At 39.2% G+C, this 22,420-nt stretch overlaps 1 protein-coding gene across 1 annotated transcript; it reads left to right on the forward strand.

Moving 5' to 3' along the window:
* The first annotated feature begins 3,825 nt into the window (after positions 1-3,825).
* On the forward strand, positions 3,826-22,165 carry tspan17 (tetraspanin 17). Its single transcript, XM_037780100.1, has 8 exons — positions 3,826-4,489; positions 14,470-14,520; positions 16,291-16,437; positions 17,208-17,378; positions 17,902-18,027; positions 18,409-18,456; positions 20,128-20,244; positions 20,509-22,165. Exons 1-8 carry the CDS (start codon positions 4,403-4,405, stop codon positions 20,572-20,574), a joined length of 813 nt encoding a protein of 270 aa, XP_037636028.1. The 5' UTR covers positions 3,826-4,402; the 3' UTR covers positions 20,575-22,165.
* Positions 22,166-22,420: the final 255 nt, after the last annotated feature.

Consider the following 22,420-nt stretch of genomic DNA (forward strand, 5'->3'; position numbering starts at 1 on the left):
CATTAACAGAAAACACAAACTTCTTAGATTTCTGTAATTACAACATATATGACGACCTTTTTGGCTCAGAAGTGAAGTAGGGACATATATACAAGATCACCCACCACATTTAGAGACATATTTCTCTGGTTTTACAGTCTTGTGTCATGCTTCACTGTCAGTGGTGATAGTCAGGCAGCTGAAATGTCCCTACAGCAACTCCTCGGGGTAAAAAGAAAACCAAAGCCACATTTATCACAGGCACATAGACTGCCATCTGTAGGACTCCAGACAGAAGTTCAAATGAGGCTACGCTGTTTGAACTGATGCAACTGTTTCTCAACATAAACATTTCATATATTCTCTCATGGTCTCTATGTTTTTTTTCCAAGAATTTACCATAGTATTAAAATGAGGCAAGGAAATACTATGAAGAAAAACTGTTTAAGTTAAAGATACAATTTCACTTTAGTATCTCCTTATCAAGAATGAATGTCATTCCAAACAGAGATTTGAACATCAACGTCATAACAGCAGGGAATAACGAAATGCAGTCTGGATGCTCCCCATGATTACAATCATGTGATTCTGGCACAGCTGCTTTGTCGAGGAAACAAAGGTGATATCACTGTGTTAGATATCACAGGGATTATTCCAGTCAAAAAGTCAAAGGTTTGCAAGAGACCTGCAAATAAGGTGTCATATAGTCAACAGCTGTACAGTAGGTTTGAGAGCCTATATTCACAAGCTGAGCAGTTTCCCTTCCACAACTCTTCTTTTCTTTTTTTAGCTGTGTTGCCAAATATAAATTAGATAGATAGATAGATAGATAGATAGATAGATAGATAGATAGATAGATAGGCAGTAAAAGGCAGTAAAAAAGTTAGTAGTGCAAAATACAAAGTACAAACAAATTTACCAGATATAAAAATACAAGGTTAAAATTGAATATAGTGCAGGGTAACAGCTGTGATACACGACTATTTAAAAAGTGAATATAGTGCAGAAGAGACTGTTAAAAATGAGTATAGTGCAGGGTAACTCCAGTAGATTAGTCTTACGCCATAATATTAAGAACAGTATAGTAATACATTGTTAACTAATTTGCTGTGGATGGGGGAAAATAACATCATGGTCTGTGAACCATGTAATTAAAATACTGCTGTTGATTTTGCATTGATTAAATTATAAACAATCCCTGCTTGCACCTGTGCATATTTAACCTAAAATATAGTGCTTACACCCTCTCTGTGCTCAATTTAAACGAGTACAAATAGGATATTCAATTCAAACTTTATTTCAGACACAACGGAGGGTCCATAGCAATAAAAGAAAAGAAAAGAAAAAGAAACAATTATAATATATAATTTATACATAATTATATATATATATATATATATATATATAATATATATATATTATAATTAATATATGACTATAACTATATATAAATTATATATATATATATATATATATATATACTTTGTACTTTGTACTTTGCACTACTAACTTTTTTACTGCCTTTTTACTAACATGTTTTGCACTATGGAACTGTGATGCTGGAAACTTGAATTTCCCTCGGGATCAATACAGTTACTATCTATCTATCTATCTATCTAATTTATGTTTGTCAACACAGCTAAAAAAAGAAAAGAAGAGTTGTGGATGGGAAACTGCTCAGCTTGTGAAAATAAGCTCTCAAACCTACTGTACAGCTGTTGACTATATGACACCTTATTTGCAGCTCTCTTGCAAGCCTTTGACTTTTTCGACTGGAATAATCCCTGTGATATCTAACACAGTGATATCACCTTTTTTTCCTCAACAAAGCAGCTGTGCCAGAATCACATGATTGTAATCATGGGGAGCATCCAGACTGCATTTCGTTATTCCCTGCTGTTATGACGTTGATGTTCAAATCTCTGTTTGGAATGACATTCATTCTTACATTTGATAAGGAGATACTAAAGTGAAATTGTATCTTTAACTTAAACAGTTTTTCTTCATAGTATTTCCTTGCCTCATTTTAATACTATGGTAAAGTCTTGGAAAAAAAACATAGAGACCATGAGAGAATATATGAAATGCTTATTTTGAGAAACTGTTGCATCAGTTCAAACAGCGTAGCCTCATTTGAACTTCTGTCTGGAGTCCTACAGATATACATATATATATATATATTGTACACTCGGAGTAATTAAGATAAAACTATGTGACACATTTAGGACTGCAGTAATACTGCACAGTATGAATGTAAACAAGGATTCATATATCATCTGGTCTTTATATAACCCCTAAATGCACTTCAACAGCCCTTCCATTAAAGTTGTATGATTGTTGAGTTTATTTAGATGCAGTTTAATAGTTAGAATGAGATGCTATGAACTGCCTCTTTTCAGTCACATTAACAAAAAACTAACACAAACTTCTTAGATTTCTGTAATTACAATACATAAATATATATATATATATATATATATATATACTCACTGGCCACTTTATTAGGTACACCTGTGCAATCTATTGCAATTCAATGCAACAGCTCTGCCATCAATTTATACCTTTTGTTGACATTGTCAGAAATCTGTTTATTATTGAGGTTGTATAGTTTGCAGTGGAGTTGTACTGGACTACATTGTATTAAGAGGTGTTATTAATTAATGAGGGCTGCCCCTATCTTAGTAGATTAGAAAACTAACTAATCATCAGTCGTTTTGGTCTTAGTCGACTGATATGTCTTTAGTCGATTAGTCGTTTTTGTGCTTTTTTTCATGCAGAATGACTTATTTCCAAGAAACTTATGAGCACATCTCTGACAAACACGATATTTTAAGTGTGTGATTCTTTGTGGAGAAACCCAGTCTTACTGATCTCTCGATTAAATTAATTGATTAGTTGAAAAATAATTTCTTTGGTCGAGGACAGCCCTATATGAGGGGGAGGGGGGGGGTAGAATATTGGAAAAACCTCTCAACATAATGCAGTCCAACACCACCACTATCTATGACCTCAGTGCTAAACATATGATTGAATTAACACCTATATGACAGTGAAAAAAAACTAAACATTATAGGTATCATAAAAGTTAACTTTATGGCAGGATTGTAGCCTACTAGATTGTACAGGTGTACCTAATAAAGTGGCCACTGAGTGTATATATATATATATATATATACTCACTGGCCACTTTATTAATTGCCATAAATATATACCTTTTGTTGACATTGTCAGAAATCTGTTTATTATTGAGGTTGTATAGTTTGCAGTGGAGTTGTACTGGACTACATTGTATTAAGAGGTGTTATTAATTAATGAGGGCTGCCCCTATCTTAGTAGATTAGAAAACTAACTAATCATCAGTCGTTTTGGTCTTAGTCGACTGAGATTTCTTTAATCGATTAGTCGTTTTTGTGCTTTTTTTCATGCAGAATGACTTATTTCCAAGAAACTTATGAGCACATCTCTGACAAACACGATATTTTAAGTGTGTGATTCTTTGTGGAGAAACCCAGTCTTACTGATCTCTCGATTAAATTAATCGATTAGTTGAAAAATAATTTCTTTGGTCGAGGACAGCCCTATATGAGGAAAAACCTCTCAACATAATGCAGTCCAACACCACCACTATCTATGACCTCAGTGCTAAACATATGATTGAATTAACACCTATATGACAGTGAAAAAAAACTAAACATTATAGGTATCATAAAAGTTAACTTTATGGCAGAATTGTAGCCTACTAGATTGTACAGGTGTACCTAATAAAGTGGCCACTGAGTGTATATATATATATATATATATATATATATATATAAATATATAATGTACCTTGTCCTCAGTTGCAGTGGAAAGCCTCCACTGAGACACTAGAGGCCGCTCTTGAGGTGAGAAGAGGCTGCAGCCAGCAGCAGAGCCAGAGCAGCTCAGTGGCTTCCTCGTTTGACAGCAGGGCTTGTTCTTGCTTTACAGCTCCAAAACAACAAGGATGAAGATTTGAAGGGACGATGCGGCACCTAGAGATAACCGAGGAGAGGTTTAGTTAGCTGAAAGCCCGTCAGATTCACCTCTATCTCCCGGTCTGTGTGTGTGAGCTGCTAAACCAACACCAGGCAACTCGAGTACATCGACTAAACTGCAGATGAATGTCTTCAGTGCATTTGTTGTTGTTAGCTGCTAATGCTAACCACAGAAGAAGTTGCGAGCTAGCTAGCTGGCCTAGCTAAGCTACTGGTTAAAGAAGCGAGGAGGAGAAGATAACATATGTTTGATTGACTTAAACTGGGCTCTGTGTAGCTGATGGAGCCAGCTAACATTAGCTTCAGTAGTCAAACAACTGCAGCTTTGGTTAAGCTTGTAAAGTAGTAACTAGTAGTTACCAGAGGTTAGTTAGCTTAGCCAGTTAGCCACCACTACTGCTGGAAGAATGAGTAGGAAACAGCATCACTATAAAGGAGCAGAGGTCAGCTGCTGCGTCAAATACTTCTTATTTGGATTCAACATTTTATTCTGGGTAAGTTAATACACTTTATTTGTGTCTTTTGTCTATCAATATCATAAGAAACAACGCTTTAAGTCTCATTCAATGTCCTGGTTGGGAGTGGGTGAGCTTGGACTGAAATGATCTCCTGAGGTGTCAGTAATCTGATCATTTAAGATCATTTAAGTTACTAGACAAGTGTTGAATTAGTTTCCTTACATGTGTTGTTATTGTTGTTTATGTGTGTTAACCAACATAAGCTTGTTCACTTGATTGTCCCAGAGGAAGTCACTAATGTGAGCATTCATTCATATTACTGTTAGTCAGGTGTGTTATAGTTAGTTAAGTCTTTAAAACATTATTGTCATAACTTAAATATTCACTTCTTTTAGCAGATCTCTACTTGTTCTCAAGTCTTTTTCTTTATTAGCCTGGGGGCAGCTGCAACTTTTCCTTTTATGAAACTCTGAAATAAATGGCTAATAGTGTTGAGAAGCTAAGTCACAAATATCAGTATATTAGTCTCCTGCCATGTGTTGTTGTTGTTTCATAAGTTAATACAGTCTTTTTCCTATCAATATCATATTAAAGTGTCATTCAATGTGCTGGTAAAGTTATCTTAACGTTGGGAGTTGGTGAGTTTGAACTGAAATGATCTCCTGAGGTGTCAGTAATCTGATCATTTAAGTTACTAGAAAAGTGTTGAATTAGTTTCCTTACATGTGTTGTTGTTGTTGTTTATGTGTGTTAACCAACATAAGCTTGTTCACTTGATTGTCCTAGAGGAAGTCACTAATGTTAGCATTCATTCATATTACTGTTAGTCAGGTGTGTTATAGTTAGTTAAGTCTTTAAAACATTATTGTCATAACTTAAATATTCACTTCTTTTACACCTCTACTTGTTCTCAAGTCTTTTTCTTTATTAGCCTGGGGGCAGCTGCAACTTTTCCTTTTATGAAACTCTGAAATAAATGGCTAATAGTGTTGAGAAGCTAAGTCACAATATAAATAAATATCAAAATAAGATAATACAGTCTTTTTCATATCAATATCATATTAAAGTGTCATTAAATGTGCTGGTGAAGTGAGCTCAACATTAGCACCCTTTGGAGTTTGAACTTAAATGATCCCTAAAGGTGTCAGTAATCTGATCATTTAAGTTACTAGAAAGGTATTAAATTAAGTCTCCTGCCATGTGTTGTTGTTGTTGTTGTTGTTGTTGTTTATGTGTGTTAACCAACATTAGCTTGTTCACTTCCTAGAGGAAGTCACTAATGTTTGCATTCATTATATTATATATATATGTTAGTCAGGTGTGCTATAGTTAAGCTAAGTCTTTAAAGCATTATTGTCATAACTTTAAAATATTTTCACTTCTTTAAGCAGACCTCTAAGTCTTTTTCTTTATTAGCCTGGGGACAGCTGTAACTTTTCCTTTTATGAAACTCTGAAATAAATGGCTAATAGTGTTGAGTAGCTAAGTCACAAATATCAGTATATTAGTCTCCTGCCATGTGTTGTTGTTGTTGTTTCATTGTTGTTTATGTGTGTTAACCAACATTAGCTTGTTCACTTGATTGTCCTAGAGAGGAAGTCACTAATTATATTAATGTTAGTCAGGTGTACTACAGCTAGCTAAGTCTTTAAAACATTATAAGATAAGATAAGATATTCCTTTATAAGTCCCGCAGTGGGACATCCATCCATTTAAATAGAAGGAAGTATAAAAATAGGAACAGTATATGTTTATTGTCAATAAACATATACTGCTCCTATTTGTATACTTCCTTCTATTTAAATGGTTCATATTTTGTTAGACTTTGTTTAGCTCTTTTTTACTGTGTTAGCTGATGCATCTATCCCCTTTGCTGCTGTACACTGCGGGACTAATAAAGGAATATCTTATCTTATAATGTTATTGTCATAACTTTGAAATATGCACTTCTTTTAGCAGACCTCTACTTATTCTCAAGTCTTTATTAGCCTGGGGCAGCTGCAACTTTTTCTTTTTATGAAACTCTGAAATGAATGGCCAATAGTGGCGAGTAGCTTCAGTCACAGATGTCACCAGTCGCTTTAATTAGACTAGCTAATGTTTCTTCATTGGCTAACTATAGTTCCAAGAAGACTCAAGACACATACACTGATGGTTTTATTGTCTGTATGAGTATCTGGTGGAGATACACCCTGACATAGACAAAAGCTAGACTGATGTTAGTTTCTCTCCCTGCTCTAATTCAGTAGTAAGGATTGGTACCATTGTGTCTGTGTGTTTGAGAAATGACATGAGTCTCGTCTGTATTGTCGAGCCAGTGGCAAGTGAGCCCACATCTCCTTCACAAAGCCCCCCCCCATATTTATCCCTCCTCAGTCTGAAAAGTTCCTCTGTTCAGCCTCCTTCCACCCCTCCCTCCTCAGCCGTCTGCATTGCGTCTGTGCGTCTGGTGTATTATAATGTCTGTGAGTGAAGGAATGGCGTGTCTGTGTTCCCCAGAGGGTCTTCCCACACGGACCTGAATACTACCCAGCCCTCCTCTTTTCAAGCACCCCTTTTCACTCCCTCCACCACCATAGTGCTCGGGCTCTGCAGGACAGCATTGTTTCTCTCAACTCACACACCCACTAATGCACAAAGAGGGATGGTGATAACAAAGACTGAGGGGGGATGAGGACAGGGTGTGATTCTGCGTTTTCTCCCTCCCCATATGCTTGTTCTGATGGATTCATCAGGCACATGGGATCCACATGCAACTGGATCTCTTCCTATTCCTCCTCCTTTCGTCACCACCTCCTCATTCCTCAACACTCCCCTTCAAATTATTGCACTATATAATCTGTATTTTTTTCTTGTTGTGAAACTGAGGTGATATGAACTGCCAAACATGTCACCGGCCAGAGTTCTTTTTTAAAGAACAATGCACAGATTCATTTGACAATTGGCCTCACAAATGAAAAGTGCTCTGTAATTCAATAGGACTGAGCAATCAACCGGGAAATATTGAGTCATAAGGCTGTAGTGTTGTGTCTGACTCATATTACGTTCTTTCAGACTGTTTTGACACCCAGGCCAAGCTAACAGTCCTGTGTCTGAGCTCGCCGGGAAACTGTAGAACAAGTTCCAGCTCGCTGGCTGTTTCCGTTAATAATCGCTAGAAGATGTTCTCCTCTTGTCTGTGCGCCGCCAAACAGGATTTGACAGACAAGCTAGTGCATTGGCGAAATAGAGAGAGATGGGGTTTATTCTCCACAAATCAACCCATTTGTCTTCCCCATAGTGATCTTGTCAGGCTTGAAAATGCTGCCCAAATTGAGACAGAATGCTTGTAAGACCCTAAATTTTGTGAACAAAATAGAGCAGTAAAAACCTAGAACCTCATTTTCTGTGTGAATTCTTCGAGCGCCAGAGCTCGCTGGTGACAGCCAGACGTTCTCACCCAAGAACAACATACCTTCTCTCGTCCTGACAATAGACACATTCCTCCACATCCACTTAATTAATCATATTTTCTGCCCGAGCTGCTGAAATGTTTGGAAGCACTGCATGCTGTAATTAAGCGCTTGTTAAGCTGTAAGCAAGTTGCTGAGTTGCTTTGGATGCAGGCTGTGTGTTATTAGCCAGCTCCAGCTAAAAGTGTGACTGTTCACATTAAGCACTTAAATGCACATCGGGTTAGCGCATCACAGGTGGTAGACAGCTGTAAAGAAGTGTGAATGCAGCCATTCGAGGACACGTCACTCTTCCTGTCAGCTGATGTCATTCACTGATGGTGCCTTCAAATGAAACTCGTGAGCTCGTGTTTGCAACATTGGAAGTCGTTTACACAATATGCTTGGCGTTCAAGTGGTTAAGTTGTGAGAACCCCGCTGCTAAGCAACGGCAATATTAACGTTACTGTCGGCGTCTAGAATCCACAGAGGCTAACAATTTAGCAAGCTAGCAGGCGGGTAACATAATGCAGGAAATGCATAGGCATAATTATTATGCACCGTCATTTCTGACAACGTCAACAAACATGTCACAACTCGTGAAGTTGGAGTTTTCAGAAACTTTCCACTGACGAGGTTGTGAATACCACAAGAGGGGGGGCGTTCATATGGACTCTTCTTGTGAACACGGTAAACATGACCCCATTTGAAGGCACCATTACACTGCAACAGGAAATAAACCGGGACACATTTGGGAATGTTTACAACTGGAAATGGTCTAATTGGTTAATTAATTAATTAATCGATTGAAAATGAATCGTTTAAGTTGTTTTTCATGGAAAAATGCCAAACATTTTCTGGCTCCAGCTTCTCAAATGGGAGCATTTGATGCTTTTTTTGTCTTATAATAGGATTGTTATCTGAATATCGATTTGTTTTTTGGACCATTGATCAGACAAAACAAGAAATTTTAATATGTCACCTCAGGCTCATGGGAATTTTCACTATTTCCGGACAATTGCTTGACAAATGTATTAATTGATTCATCAAGAATATAATCTGTAGATTAATCGATAATACAAAATAATTGTTAGTTGCACCCCATAGTGTATGGCTGGCATGCTAAACCTCTTAAACACATCTTATGTCTGACAAGGCACCAAATAACAGCTATTTTCCTCTCTTCTATTCTTATGTCTGAAGACAAATGTGTATGTTTTTCTGTTTAGTAGTATTTGCCATTTCACAGATAAAATCAAATGTCCAGTCACAGGGGAATTTTTCTTTTCTGGTTTATTTTGGTTTCGTTCTGATACTCCATGTCAAGTGTGCTCTGTGTCATGTGGGTCTACACAATATCTGGGTGTATCTGGAGACACGATAAATAATAGCTTTGAACAGGAACCTAACCTTCTGTCCATTATAGCCTCAGCCTCGAGTGTCCGTAGTCCATTCCAGTCAGATCTATTCTGGCCCTGAGCTTGTTTCAGTTACACGCTGTTGTAATTAATCAGCCAAATTTGATACGTTGATTTGGCATTATCAAGTGTGAATGCAAATGATGCGGAAGCCTCACATCTTATCCACTCCGTTGGCAGTGCCGCTGACATCATATCACCGAAGAATGGCTGCGTTCACACACGGCCAGCCACATTAGAGATTCAGCTTTTTAGGGAGTCAACGAAAGGGCAGTCACACTTGAGTAAGTCTATAGCCCGTGTATTTGTGTGTGTCCAGGCAGCGTGGAGCTTGGTTTGTCTGCTAGTTAGTTGAGGTTAATGGGATCAGCTGGCTTAGGGAGGCATCTTCTCAAGTGTTGATAATCTCTCTGTCCCTGTCGAGAAGAGGCCCTCGCTCAGGGACGCACACATCTTGCTGCAGCACTTGACAGAAAAATAACCTGAACAGTCTGATTTGAATAACGAGGCAAATACATGGACATCTAGTTCCAGGCTTTGTTTATTTGCTGTGATAACAGTACATAGATTAGATGGAATGATGCAAATGTACAGAAGAAAGAGAAACAAATGACTTACTAAAGCAGGTGAGATTTAAAGAAACAAATCCTGAGGGTCTTTTTAAAACGTCTTGTCTCCACATAAACAGAAGCAATGAGCAAGAACAAAGTCGCAGTACTGCCTGTGCTTTTCTTGGATTTATTGCTTAATTGCTGAGAGATACAAGGAGATAAATGTGGATCTCATGTAAAATTAGCATCTTATGTTAACTTTCACTTTTATCCAGCGCTCAGTAAAAAGCACTGATTACCTGGAGAACATTTTAGTCTCCCAGTAGCATTGACAGAGTTTAAGCACAGGGCGTGTTTCAATGCCACCGACTGACCTGGATTTGACTCCGGCTGCTCACACTGTGGGAAAAGTAGATGAAAGGAAATAACATAAGCACTGTACAAAGGCAGGTTCAGTTCAGTTTCTATGTACTCATTCAGTCAAATTCACTTCAATCCAAACATATTGTCCTGTGAGGGAAGTTTGGTTTGCAGATAGGGCTTTAAAAAGGTTCAGAATATGCTTACATGTTAAAATAGTGTGTTAGGCTCATACAGCAACAGACAGAATTTAGTTGAGCTTGATTTTTTTTTTTGTTGTTGCTTAAATTGACGGCATTTTAAGTTTTCGTTCAGCAGTCTGGCCTCTCCGAAAAAGGGCTCAATTATTTTGTGTTTTATAAATAAAGTTAATGAGGCTATTTTGAGATAGAGATTGAGAAATAGTGGAAGAAAAAGTAAGCCAAAATGACAGGGAGGGTACCAGGCATGGATACCTCCTTAGCTGTCTCATTTAGTGCTGCCTTCAAGGTCGCGTCAGACTGCAGCAGGTGGAAAATCCAACTTGACAAGTCGTGCATTGAGGTACTTTTGACCGGAAATAATAACAAAATTGTCCATATAATAGAAGTACTTTTCTGTTGTCTGGCTGTGTTTTATTTTAGAAACACCAGAGTGAACAGGATTTCTTTTCTTCCTGCTTTATTGGATATTACACAGGAGAGAACAAACAGGAGGGAAGGTAAAAGAGAGTGTGATGCGTCTATACTGAACCACCGGGGTATTGATGATTTGCAATTAGCCATATGTATGAAATGTCTGCTTTCTCCATATTATATGGATACTTTTAGAAGCACTTGAAGGCAGCACTAGATTCTGGTAATGCCCCCATACAAATCCAAGCTATTCTTAATGATCTCTGGCTAATTATGACAATTTTAAATGTTTCCCAAGTGTAATGGTAGATATTAACCATTAACCTTTAAGGAAATACAAGCTTTCATGTGAGGCAGATATTACCCAAAGTTCCATCAACTCTTGAGCAATGGGAATGAGACAGGAAGTACATCAGCCATGTGACAGTGGGCAGGAATTTACTAGAAAACGTATACCTTGAAAATACAAAATCGGTAAAACATAACTTTCTTAAGTTCCTTTTTTCTTTTTAATGCTGCGTTAAGCAACATTATTGAAACATCCTTAATGGGACTGCTACAGATCCTCATTTTAGCATTTAATGTCTAATGTTGGGAATTTTAATTATTATGCAGGTTGAATAGCAGTCATGTTGAGTGATTACTTGGCACCAAGTGTTCAAGCCACTTTGTTGCCCATTTGAGGGCAACTTCCTGGTGATATTTTCAAATCTAAGTGCCGCTTCAATGCATCTTTAATTTTGGGCTCTGTGTCTCATTTGGAACGAAGGTGCAGGTTCAGTTTAGCCTTCAGCTGCGTTGTTATAGAAATATATCCTAACTACTTGTCCTATCTTCTGGTTTAAAAGATGGGAAAAATCCAATCTTCCTATAACAGGAGCAATTCCTAAAACACTGAACTCAAAAACACAGAAACACACACTACCTCAAAGATTAACATGCAGACGTGTTCTTGTTTATAATAATGTTGGCTTACCCAAAGAGCCATATATATTACCATCCCTAGCTTTAACTGTTGTCCTGAATGTACATTCCTCAATAACAAAGTCTGTCTGAAGCTAATCTTCTAATCAGTGTAAATAATATCCCAATTTTAATTTTCACAGTTAAGAATATTGGCAACATTTAAAGATTTTCTTTGGTTTAAAATGACAATAATTATTGAATATTATATAATTAATCACGATTAAGCATTCACAACTGGTAATTATCCACAGTATCTAGAGAACCACTCAGTAATGTTTTACTTTAGATGGAGAGTAGTTTCCATGCTGTAAAGGGAGAGTTGTTTACTCCGTCTCAGTTTATTGTGTTCTCTTTTTAATCTACATGGATTATTTAGAGTCAGAGGCTAAATGGTTTAATACTTCCCCTCCGTCAGTCTAATCTCTTCTACTTGATCTCCACGTGCTTACCTTGACTCTCCCTCAGTGTCTCTTTCCAGCTTAAGCCACCACACCCTTCACTACAACCGCTGTGACTAACAGGCCAACCCTGCAGCAACCCTCACAGTTACTGTTGTTGTTTGGCATACTGTCACATTGTTGGTCTTGTTATGTCTGCTGACGGATTGCCATCAGGTTACCTGCTTCCCCCGATTTAATCAGCTTCCCAACAATATGATTTAATCCAATTTCAATGGAGCTATTATATTTCAGGCTCTGCCGTTATAGTGTGCCTCAGTTAAGTTCATTACCGTCCCAAATCTCTTAGGAATGACGTTTTGTGGCAGCTAAGCAGTTGATTAGACAATAACATTATACGAATAGAACCACACTACCCAGTAATGGCTGATTTTTACTTAAATGCTGTCTGATTAGATATAATCCTGGAGCTGCACTGTTGTTAGACTTTGTTTCTTTAATAAAGCACATCTCTTCTACAAAATCCTAGAACAGAAGGAGGTCTTAAATTTTCAAATTTAGGACTGTATTATTATTATGCCTCACAGATGGTTATAGATTGTAAAATCTAAATTGAAAAAATATTACGAGTGCAATTTAGTATCCCTAGGAACACAGATTTAGAATAATCCGTCAGTAAAAATCTAAAATGTGGAGCTCAATTGGGGCACTTGGAGTACAAGGGCAATTAAACACTTATCAGATATAATTATGCAAAAAAGGGTTCAAACATTTACATTGACAAATCAGGATTTTTTAAATATAATTACATTTAAAAAACTGTTTCACTGCAATAAGCAGTTAACACTATGATTTAGTGTCGGGACCGTTTAAAGACGTAATTGAAGAAGGAAAAAAACAAACAATGAATTGGCAGAATATACAACATGCTGCTGAAGGAACAAGCTAAACAATACTCACAGCAAAAGTTGTATGATAAATATAATATATGTCTCCATTTTAAAGAAGCCAACATAAAATGGAAGGAATTCAATATCTCTCTAACAGCATTACCACAAATGAAAAATCTACAGTTGATGACAAGATTATACTACACTAGAGATAAAATTCAAGTTTTATCCAGATTCCTCTGATAGGTGTGTGAAGTGTGGTTATCAAGACTCCTCCTGTGCATTCCCTCTGGATCTGTACAAAAGTGAACAAACTGGTGTGGAATGAAATCCAAGAATGGATATCTATTACTTGTTAAACAAAAATTGAATTCTTGGCTTTGTGTATTTTTCAGAATGCCGGAAAAATGAGATATCTTACGGGATGGCATGTTATGTTTTCCTCCCTTGTTTATAAGAAACTCATTTTAAAACACTGGGGAAAAAAACAGACGCCCCTACTTTACAGATTTGGAAAGAATTTATGAGATATTCTTTGACCATAGAAAAGGATACAGGACATAGAACTAATGTAACGTGTGTGTTTGTTTGTGTGTGTGTTGGGGGGGTCGGGATGAGAGGTATACGTGTATGTAGGATGTACAGTACATGTGTCTTGTCTCTTATGCCTTGTGTATATGACTATGAATGTTTTATGGCCATCTCAAGCAGTCACCCCGGGGCTTTTCGAAATTCTCTTTTTTTGCCACGTTTTAAACTGTGAGCCCTACATCCATCCTTCACTGGGATGGGAGGCTAATGCCGAAGGGATTTTCCTTAACTCTCAGGATATCAGATCCTGCAGCCTCTTAAGTGGCCCAGTGCAATGACTCTAACCTGCAATAACCTGCAGATGTAATGATTCACTCTGTCTGTCCACGGCAAGTTAAGACACCTTCTCAGGAGACAGTCAGCTGTGTTTTTAAGGTTCTGAAAGCCAATTTTCTCAATTGTCGCACTATTAACGATCCGTTTTAGAAGAACGCTGGTTATTTTCAAAGAGATTTCTGTATCTGTGTTTTGACTATGCTCTTCTTGCATGTTTGATGTGGGTGGTGCTGCCGCCGGGAAAAGGTGATGTCATGGATTACTGTGTGGATCAATTGGAGTTTAACAACAGGCAGTTGTTGGGTTGTTTGCACATGTTGTCAGGGAGACACACCACTGTAAATCAAAAGTGATCAAAACAACACACAGTCCTGATAGACAGTTCTATTAATTTGTCACTGAGAAAGTTTTTTTTATCTTTAACTTTGGTTAATGCTTATTAAGTCTCAAATATTTCTTCATTATTTCAGAGCTTCTTTCCGTCTGACAGTGAATCCTCTTCTGTGTGCTTTGTTTTACAGTTACTAGGAGCCGCATTCTTGGGCATAGGCCTGTGGGCATGGGCGGAGAAGGTAAGTAAACACGTCACACACTGTCGAAGTACGAGACGATCGCCTCAACAGCATAGCTAAAATTCTTCTCTATATTCCTGCAGGACTAAGCATGAAGTACAATGTGCAGTGTTTAGATGAAAACGGGGCTTTTATGAGAAGTGGTGTGGACAATAAAGGCACTATTCCTGTAACGCTTTGTAGCACTTAAAGGCACATTACCTGATAATGGTCCTGGTAAACATATCATGGTCGTCTCAGGAAATGAATTATGTTGCTACAGCTCAAGTGTGATTTGTGAATGTTAAAGTTTTGTTGAGCCTATATGTTTTTCCAATAGTTTAACAGAAGCTAGTCACAGGCAGAGCTACAAATAAGGAGTCAAAATTACAAACAGATTTGACTCATATCCACCAGGAATTCAAAGCCTTTGCTCATCACAAAATGAATACTGTTTATTTTTCCACAGTATACTAGCAACAAAGGGCAGGTGCTGCCATTAACCTCTCATGTGCAGTGGATCATGGCCACATTTAAAACTCCTTCCCATCGAGTTAACAGTCAATTTGTTCATTAATTAGCTAGAAATTGTACCGGTCTGTTCAGTAAATGCTGCACCAGCGTGGAAGCATGTACTGATTAGCAACGTCTGGTCATGAACTCTGTGCAAATAGGCCTGCACCGGAGCACCTTGGTGGAACAGCGTGAATAATTTAAAGGGATTAGGCCGAATGATGAATAGCGGGTCCTGGAAAGGCATAATGGTGAGTTTGGGTCTCGGTGACTATGATTAGTTTCTAGCCTGCTGCGTTCAGCCAGACTACATTGTTTCTGGGCTTCATGCTTAAATTCAAATGGAGGTACTTTAGTCTGCGCGAGTGCCATTAAAACCCCAGAATGCTTCTGTCCTGTAGTTGTTTCGTAGCTCAGTGCAGTGGGAGCTTAACTTAAGCAGTGTGAGATTTCGGCGTCTTGGGCTTTAGCTGCAAGTGTTTGACATGTGCGCAACTGTGTATGTGACAAGCAAACAGCATGTCAGAACTGAGAGCAGGCGGCCACATTTACAGATGATAACCCTGTCGGGATCTCTCTCAAGATGGGTGAGAAATCTAGAAAGAGGTGGTGAGAGATCATGCATGAACCAGAACACACATTTTTTACTCACAAACTGCACCTCCCTCTAGTGTGCCACCCTATTTGACTCATCTTCCAGTGAGCCCACTCTTTGGCGTCAGGGTGTCATTTCTAGTTGAGAAATGTGTCAATGCGAGGGCATGATGATGCAGTCCAGAGGCTGACAGGAAAACATGTTGGACACACTGTGGCCTCGGGGGCTGCGAGGGCAGGATATGCAGACAGGAAGGACAGATGTCTGTTTGTGAATGTTTGCTCGGAGCTGTGCCTCTACTTATTTCATAGGTTGGACAGAGATCTACCAGAGAGTTGCAGATAAATTGATTAAAGAAAACCTCTGGGGGGGGGTGTTATTGTATTTAGAAAGCAACATACTTTGTAGATCCCATTCTAATCAAATAACAGTATTGCGTTTAATAGATTTTTCTGCTGCGCTGCTTCTGCATCTCTGAACAGGGCAGCCCCAGCCAGCTGGCCTCTTGGCTGTGCCATTAGTTAAATTCTCACTATTTCTCTTTGACATCACAATCCCTTTTCAAGGTGTGTTTTTGTAGAGAGAGGAATTTTACCAGGACCTTGTAATAGACACATTAAGGTTTGATTTTTTAAATGTTATAGTTAGATTTTTAACCACTCTCTTTTTTCGCTTCCCCTCAGGGCGTGCTGGCCAATCTGTCATCCATCACAGACCTAGGGGGCTTCGACCCCGTGTGGCTCTTCATCGTCGTAGGAGGGGTCATGTTCATCCTGGGCTTCGCTGGCTGTATCGGAGCGCTCAGAGAGAACACTACCCTGCTTAAATTTGTAAGCCAGCTCCCGACTTTTCCGAGCACAGACACCATTTCCAACCACTTCACACCCCCTTTAATTCTGCACTTCACACCAAAGCTGAGGCTGTCACTGCAGCAGGTGACTCACCCCAGCCAAATGCTATGGGTGGTTGCATGATACGGATATGTGTTATCTCATCACTAAACCAAGTAATGACCAGAAACACTGATCCGTGCCTAAGTCACCAAAAAATTTTCTCTCTGTTAAGTACTTTTGTCTTTTGATCCGTAAAATAGAATTATTCTAAAGCCGAAAGCCATGACAGCATCATTTTGGGAGGTTTGTTTGTGTTCAGCTGTATTGATAACTACATGTGACGGACGCAGACAAACTTGCCTTGTTGCTGGCTGCGATTCTGAGTAGCTATTAACTCCAGCCGATGTCCATTAGCAGCAGTAAGTCAGGCGTCAGAGCGAGGAGCTAATGTGGCTTTTGTGCATTTATCATTAGCCCCGTCTCCTCCTGCATTTACCGTAAAGGGATGATATAACGGCACCTCTGGGACTGCGGGTTTTTGTTGCCACACTCTCACTCAGCATATCAGAACAGGCCCTACAACCAGACCTGCACAGGGACATTACATCAGAGCTATTGTTCCTTTTTAATTCTTTTACAAGAAATGCTAGAAGTAATTAGTGTTCTGATCCTTAAAGAAAACAGGATTGTCTTTGGCGCACCAAGATTCCCCTGATTGAAGTGACAGATTTATTGTTTTCTGCTTGTGTGTGTCGTGTACTTCCCAGTTTTCTGTGTTCCTGGGTTTGATCTTCTTCCTGGAGCTGACTGCGGGGATCCTTGCCTTCGTCTTTAAAGACTGGATCAAAGACCAGCTCAACTTTTTCATCAACAATAATGTCAAGGCCTACCGCGATGACATCGACTTGCAGAATCTCATTGACTTTGCCCAGGAATATGTGAGTCCACGCCTACTAACTGAAACTCATGTGTCACTGGCAGTAAAAATTCCAACTTCCTCATAACAGCTCATGCTTCTTGGCTGGAGGAAGTCCCTCCCTTCTCTGGAAGTTTTGTTTCGTTATACAAGTTTCCCAACAGATCTTGAATCAGCTCTTTTCTGGGCAGAGAGGAGACTGAGTCAGCCACTGCAATTGTGGAGTAAATCTCATGATTAATGTGACTGTGTTTCCCTCAAATGATTATCCAATTACATGAATGAGACAGTTTAGATAATTGGCTCCCGTGTGTAAACGCTGGACTCTGTCACAACGCACTGCAAAGACGATTAGATCCGCTGTTGTCTCGCCATTTGTGTCTCACTATCTGTAGTAGCTACCCGCCACAGTAAGCTGGCTACCCACCCAAGCTGACCTGAGCCCGGCGCTAAAGAGCCGTTTCAAGACCAGATCAGAGGAAATAAATCCGTCCGTTAACCGGAGTCGACTGTTTAATCTCTGTCTGTGTTTGCTGCCGTCTCAGTGGTCATGCTGTGGAGCCCACGGGGCAGACGACTGGAACCTGAACATCTACTTCAACTGCACTGACATGAACCCCAGTAGGGAGCGCTGTGGAGTCCCCTTCTCCTGCTGTGTCAAAGACCCTGCAGTGAGTCACTCAACCATAATAGAGAAGGATTAATCATGCATAATTATACGTCATGATTTGAATTCATAATCTAGTATAGAGCTGTAACGATTAGTCGACAGAAAATTCATCTGCAACTATCTTCTTGATAACAGAATAATTGTTTTAGTCATTTTTTTAAGCAAAAATGCTATCTGTTGTGATGATCTGATGCTTGTTTGTCATGCATGATAGTGTACTGAATATTTTTTGGTGTTGGACTTGTTGGTCAGACAAAACAAGACATTTTCAGACGTTACCTTGGATTCCTAATGGGCGTTTTTCACTATTTTCTGACATTTTATAGACAAAATGATAGCTGAAATGAAGAAGATTTACATATTTTGGTGTTGTTTTTTACAGGAGGATGTCATCAACACGCAGTGTGGTTATGATGTTCGGCTTCAAGGGGTTTGTATCTCTATATATTTAACCATATATTAGGTTTACTTCACACTCCAGTTATTCTTTGGTCAAGACACACAGTAGCTCTCTGAAAATGTATATTGTGATTTGTGTTGATTTTCTAGTAAATCTAGATTGGTTAAAAGTCTAATAACATTATAGCAGTTAAACAGAACCAGTTCTCATTCACAGTACGGTCAGTGACGGTATAGTGGAGCATGATTGGCAGGCAGTGGCAGCCTTTCTGGTTAAAATGGCGGTGAAGCTGCCGAGTAGTCCTGAGGTGCGGGTTGATTGACAAGCTGCAAACCTGTTTGATTGAAACGATCTAAGCATTTGTGGAGGGGTGGAATGGCAATCAGGTTCATTTGTATTGGGCTTGATTGCTCGTCTCAAACCCCCAGTAAAACTGGATTAATGGTTTGAATAAAATAACACTGAATGGAACCAATCAAAGTTTGAATTTATGTCATCTTTACTTCACGTTCTTGATGAGAAAGATGTAGAAAAGTTTCCTTTTTAATGTGCTCCTAGAAACAGTTGTCCAACACGGCAGACACAGAGAACGTGTAGGGTTAAGTCGCACACATGCTCCTCTTCGTGCTTCTTGCCTTAATAACAGATTGGTCTTCTAACAGGGATAATTAGGCTCCAGTTATAGCCTAGAGAGCAGCCTTACTACGCTCTGTAATTGGCGACTCGGTGGGTTATGCCAGTCCGTTCCTGTTCCCTCTGCGTGTGGGTGTGGTGGTTACAACTCACTGCACTGCAGTCAGAAAGATTGCTGTTGCTAGGCGCACTGCAATACAGTGAACCAACCACCTGCCACTGAGTTGGTATGAATTAATTTCCCCTGTGTGCTCTTCTGCTAATGCCCTGGCCATTGACATTTCGCTGAAACTATCAGTGATGTGCAATAAGTTCCTGTGCAGCTTGTTTATGGAGCACAGGCCGGGGGAGAGGAAGAGCAGGAGACGCGGGGAGGACAGCGGCACAGAAAAAGGCAGAGGGCTGAAATAGCTTCAGAGGAAGTTCACAGCCAGAACAACAACGTGTTTCCTGCTTTTTTATTGGCTGCCGAGGGGCTCCCTTTATCTACCATTGGTTGAAAACTAGCTTTCAGGTCCTGCAAGAGAACAAAGGGTTTGCCTGGTTGACTTTGTCTTGAAGAGTAACAAAGAGAGCATTGTATCGGGTACTGTTCACACCCATTCTTACTCCCCGTTTTAGTGTCTTTGCAGCTCTAAATTACCCCTTTTTATGCCTATCTCTGTGAATAGAGCATGTACATCATCGTGTGAGTCTGACAACACACACAGCCATCTGTCCGGTAACAGGAAACAGCTTCTGCCTGTTTGTTCAGTCCTGATAGGGTCCTCCAAAAAAAACCCGAACACACTGCCTTGATATTCCACCATGATGTCCAGACACTGACCCGTTGTAATCTAAGAGTGACTCAGCTGTCACTCTCTCCTCAGCGGCGAAGGAGTCATATTGATAGACAAAATGCTATCTGTGTTTGTTTTTGTTCAGCATTAGTCATAGGCCAGAGTTCAGATGTTTGTTTAAATCATGCAAAAGGCCAATGTCCTCTCTGAGAACTGATCATTTTAGCGTAACAATTTATTCACTCTTAATTTGAATGTACTTCTAATCTGTTTTTGTTTTTAAAAAAAGGACCTGGACCGTCAGAAATATATCTACACCAAGGGCTGCGTGGTTCAGTTTGAGAAGTGGCTTCAGGACAACCTGATTATTGTAGCTGGAATCTTTGTTGGTATTGCACTTTTACAGGTAAGAAGTCCTCGTTTGTAGATTATTTCTTTCTTGCAAACATTTTAAATGAGCTAGTGCGTTTGAAATGAGGTGTTTACCCTAAAACTAACATGTCTTAGTTCTGGTTTTGTATCATCATTGCCATCTAGTGGTGACAACGGGTAACATCAAGCAAACCCCTGCAATACAGCAGTCTGCTCTTTTTTTTTTTTAAAACAGTTTTCTGGTGTAATTGTCTGTAAACATCGCTTGACCTGATGCCTTGTGTGGTTTCCTCTTCAGATTTTTGGTATCTGCCTTGCTCAAAACCTGGTGAGTGACGTCAAAGCAGTCAAAGCCAACTGGTGACAGGAGAGGTGAAGCGAGGGAGCCCCACCCCGTCGGCCCAGCCAGGTCAACACAGCACACTAAAGAGTCCCGTCCAGCTGAGGACGGAGAGCCGAGAACCTTCAACTCTGTCTACTCTCTTCCGTTGAGCTAAGCAGCAGCACATACGCACTCTCACACTTGTATACGTGCAGACACAAAGAGTTTACTGCCCTGTTTATCAGTGACACTTGAATGGGGAGAATGAATATCCCACACAAACCAAACAGTCAACTCCATGTTTACCACTCAGCTGGGATTTTAACCCAAATATACAGAGGACAGTCCTGCCTACTTTAGAGTTAGATAATTTTTTTCAGTTTCCTCTTAATTTGTTTTTTGGACAAGTGTATTTATCGGGCGCAGTTGCACAAGGACTCCTGTCAACTGGGAGATTGGAAGCCATGGATGAAACAAAAAAAAAACAAAGGAAAAGGGACAATAAGTCTCCTTTTTTTTTAGGGCAAGCATTACATTGTCCTCTGTCCACTCTGCAAGGGGTTGAACATCTCCTCCTACAAACAGCCTGTTTTTAACGTCCTCGTCCCCACTTCCTGCTGTAGGGAATCGTGGGTGGCTGGATGGTCGGCCAACAAACACATGGAATCCTCTGCGCATCATTTTTTTTTCTCCATTGTGACCTTTTATGACCACTGAAAAGACTCTGAACACTGGTTGGTCAAGTCTGCAACTTCAAATAATTTCAAGAGATTTTAATTCTATCTCAAAATGTATAAAAGAAAAAAAAAAGTGCCATTAATTTCCAGTGATATTTTCTGTCTCCTTCTTGTTCCTTACATGGAATTTCTGCACCCCGCCCCACAATACCTCAGGGCCTGGCCGAAAATACATGCTTTTCTGCCACCAGTTAAAAGCATATCTATTTTTTTCCATCCATGTCTGTTGAATTTAGATAAACTAACTTGATGCAGAAAACACTGACAGTTCCTCGAAAGTCACCCTGTTTGCCCTGCAGTGATTGTATTATCTGTTGATTTACTGAAGGATGTTCTATTGTATTACATGGAACGGCCTGGTGTGGTTAGGATCGTAGGGCTATGCTATACAGGGAAAAGGGTTTAATGATAGTTGAGATTGTTGTTTATCTCTGAGCATCCCTCAGGCACATGGGATTGCTGGTTTGGGGCCTTTTTTTACTTGACTTATGTTACCACATTTGTCTTATATTGTTGTCCTCTGCATATTGAAATAAGAATATTTGTGTGTTTTAAAGATGTCCTTTATTCATCCTTTTTATTTCCTATCCTTTCATAGACACAGATTTTTTTTATTCTGGGTTCATTGTTTGACTTCAGCAGGCACCTGTTTTACCTCTGCGAAATAGCTTCTTACTGTTGATGTTGTTAGCAGTACTAATGGAGACCAAATGATATCAGCTGGCCACAAGCTAACTGCCAAGGTTTTTGTCTGGCTTACAATTGTGATTTTATTAGGAATGCCAAGGATAACAAATAGCATTTCTAGATAGCCAAAATGTGAATTTATTGTCCCTTTTATGTGGGAAGTGCCAGTTGGAATGAGAAGTCAAACTACAATTAAAAATGTTACAGTATCGCTTTTATCTTTAATTCAATGTTGTGTCTTTTGTTTGGACTGGATTTTAAATATAATAGTAAGAATACGCTGTTTCCCTTTGATATCAGCAACGGCCTCTATATGACATGAATGCTGCTTTAACGTTGATTAGGTTGATATGTAGTACAATAACCGAGCTGACAACAAGTCTCACATCATGGCTTTTAAACAATTTGTTATTGTCTCCAGCCTGAGGAGATATTCAGATTATTATTTTTATTCTCAAGTTTAC

Source organism: Sebastes umbrosus, chromosome 9, assembly GCF_015220745.1.
Source record: "Sebastes umbrosus isolate fSebUmb1 chromosome 9, fSebUmb1.pri, whole genome shotgun sequence".
NCBI classification, from domain to species: domain Eukaryota; kingdom Metazoa; phylum Chordata; class Actinopteri; order Perciformes; family Sebastidae; genus Sebastes; species Sebastes umbrosus.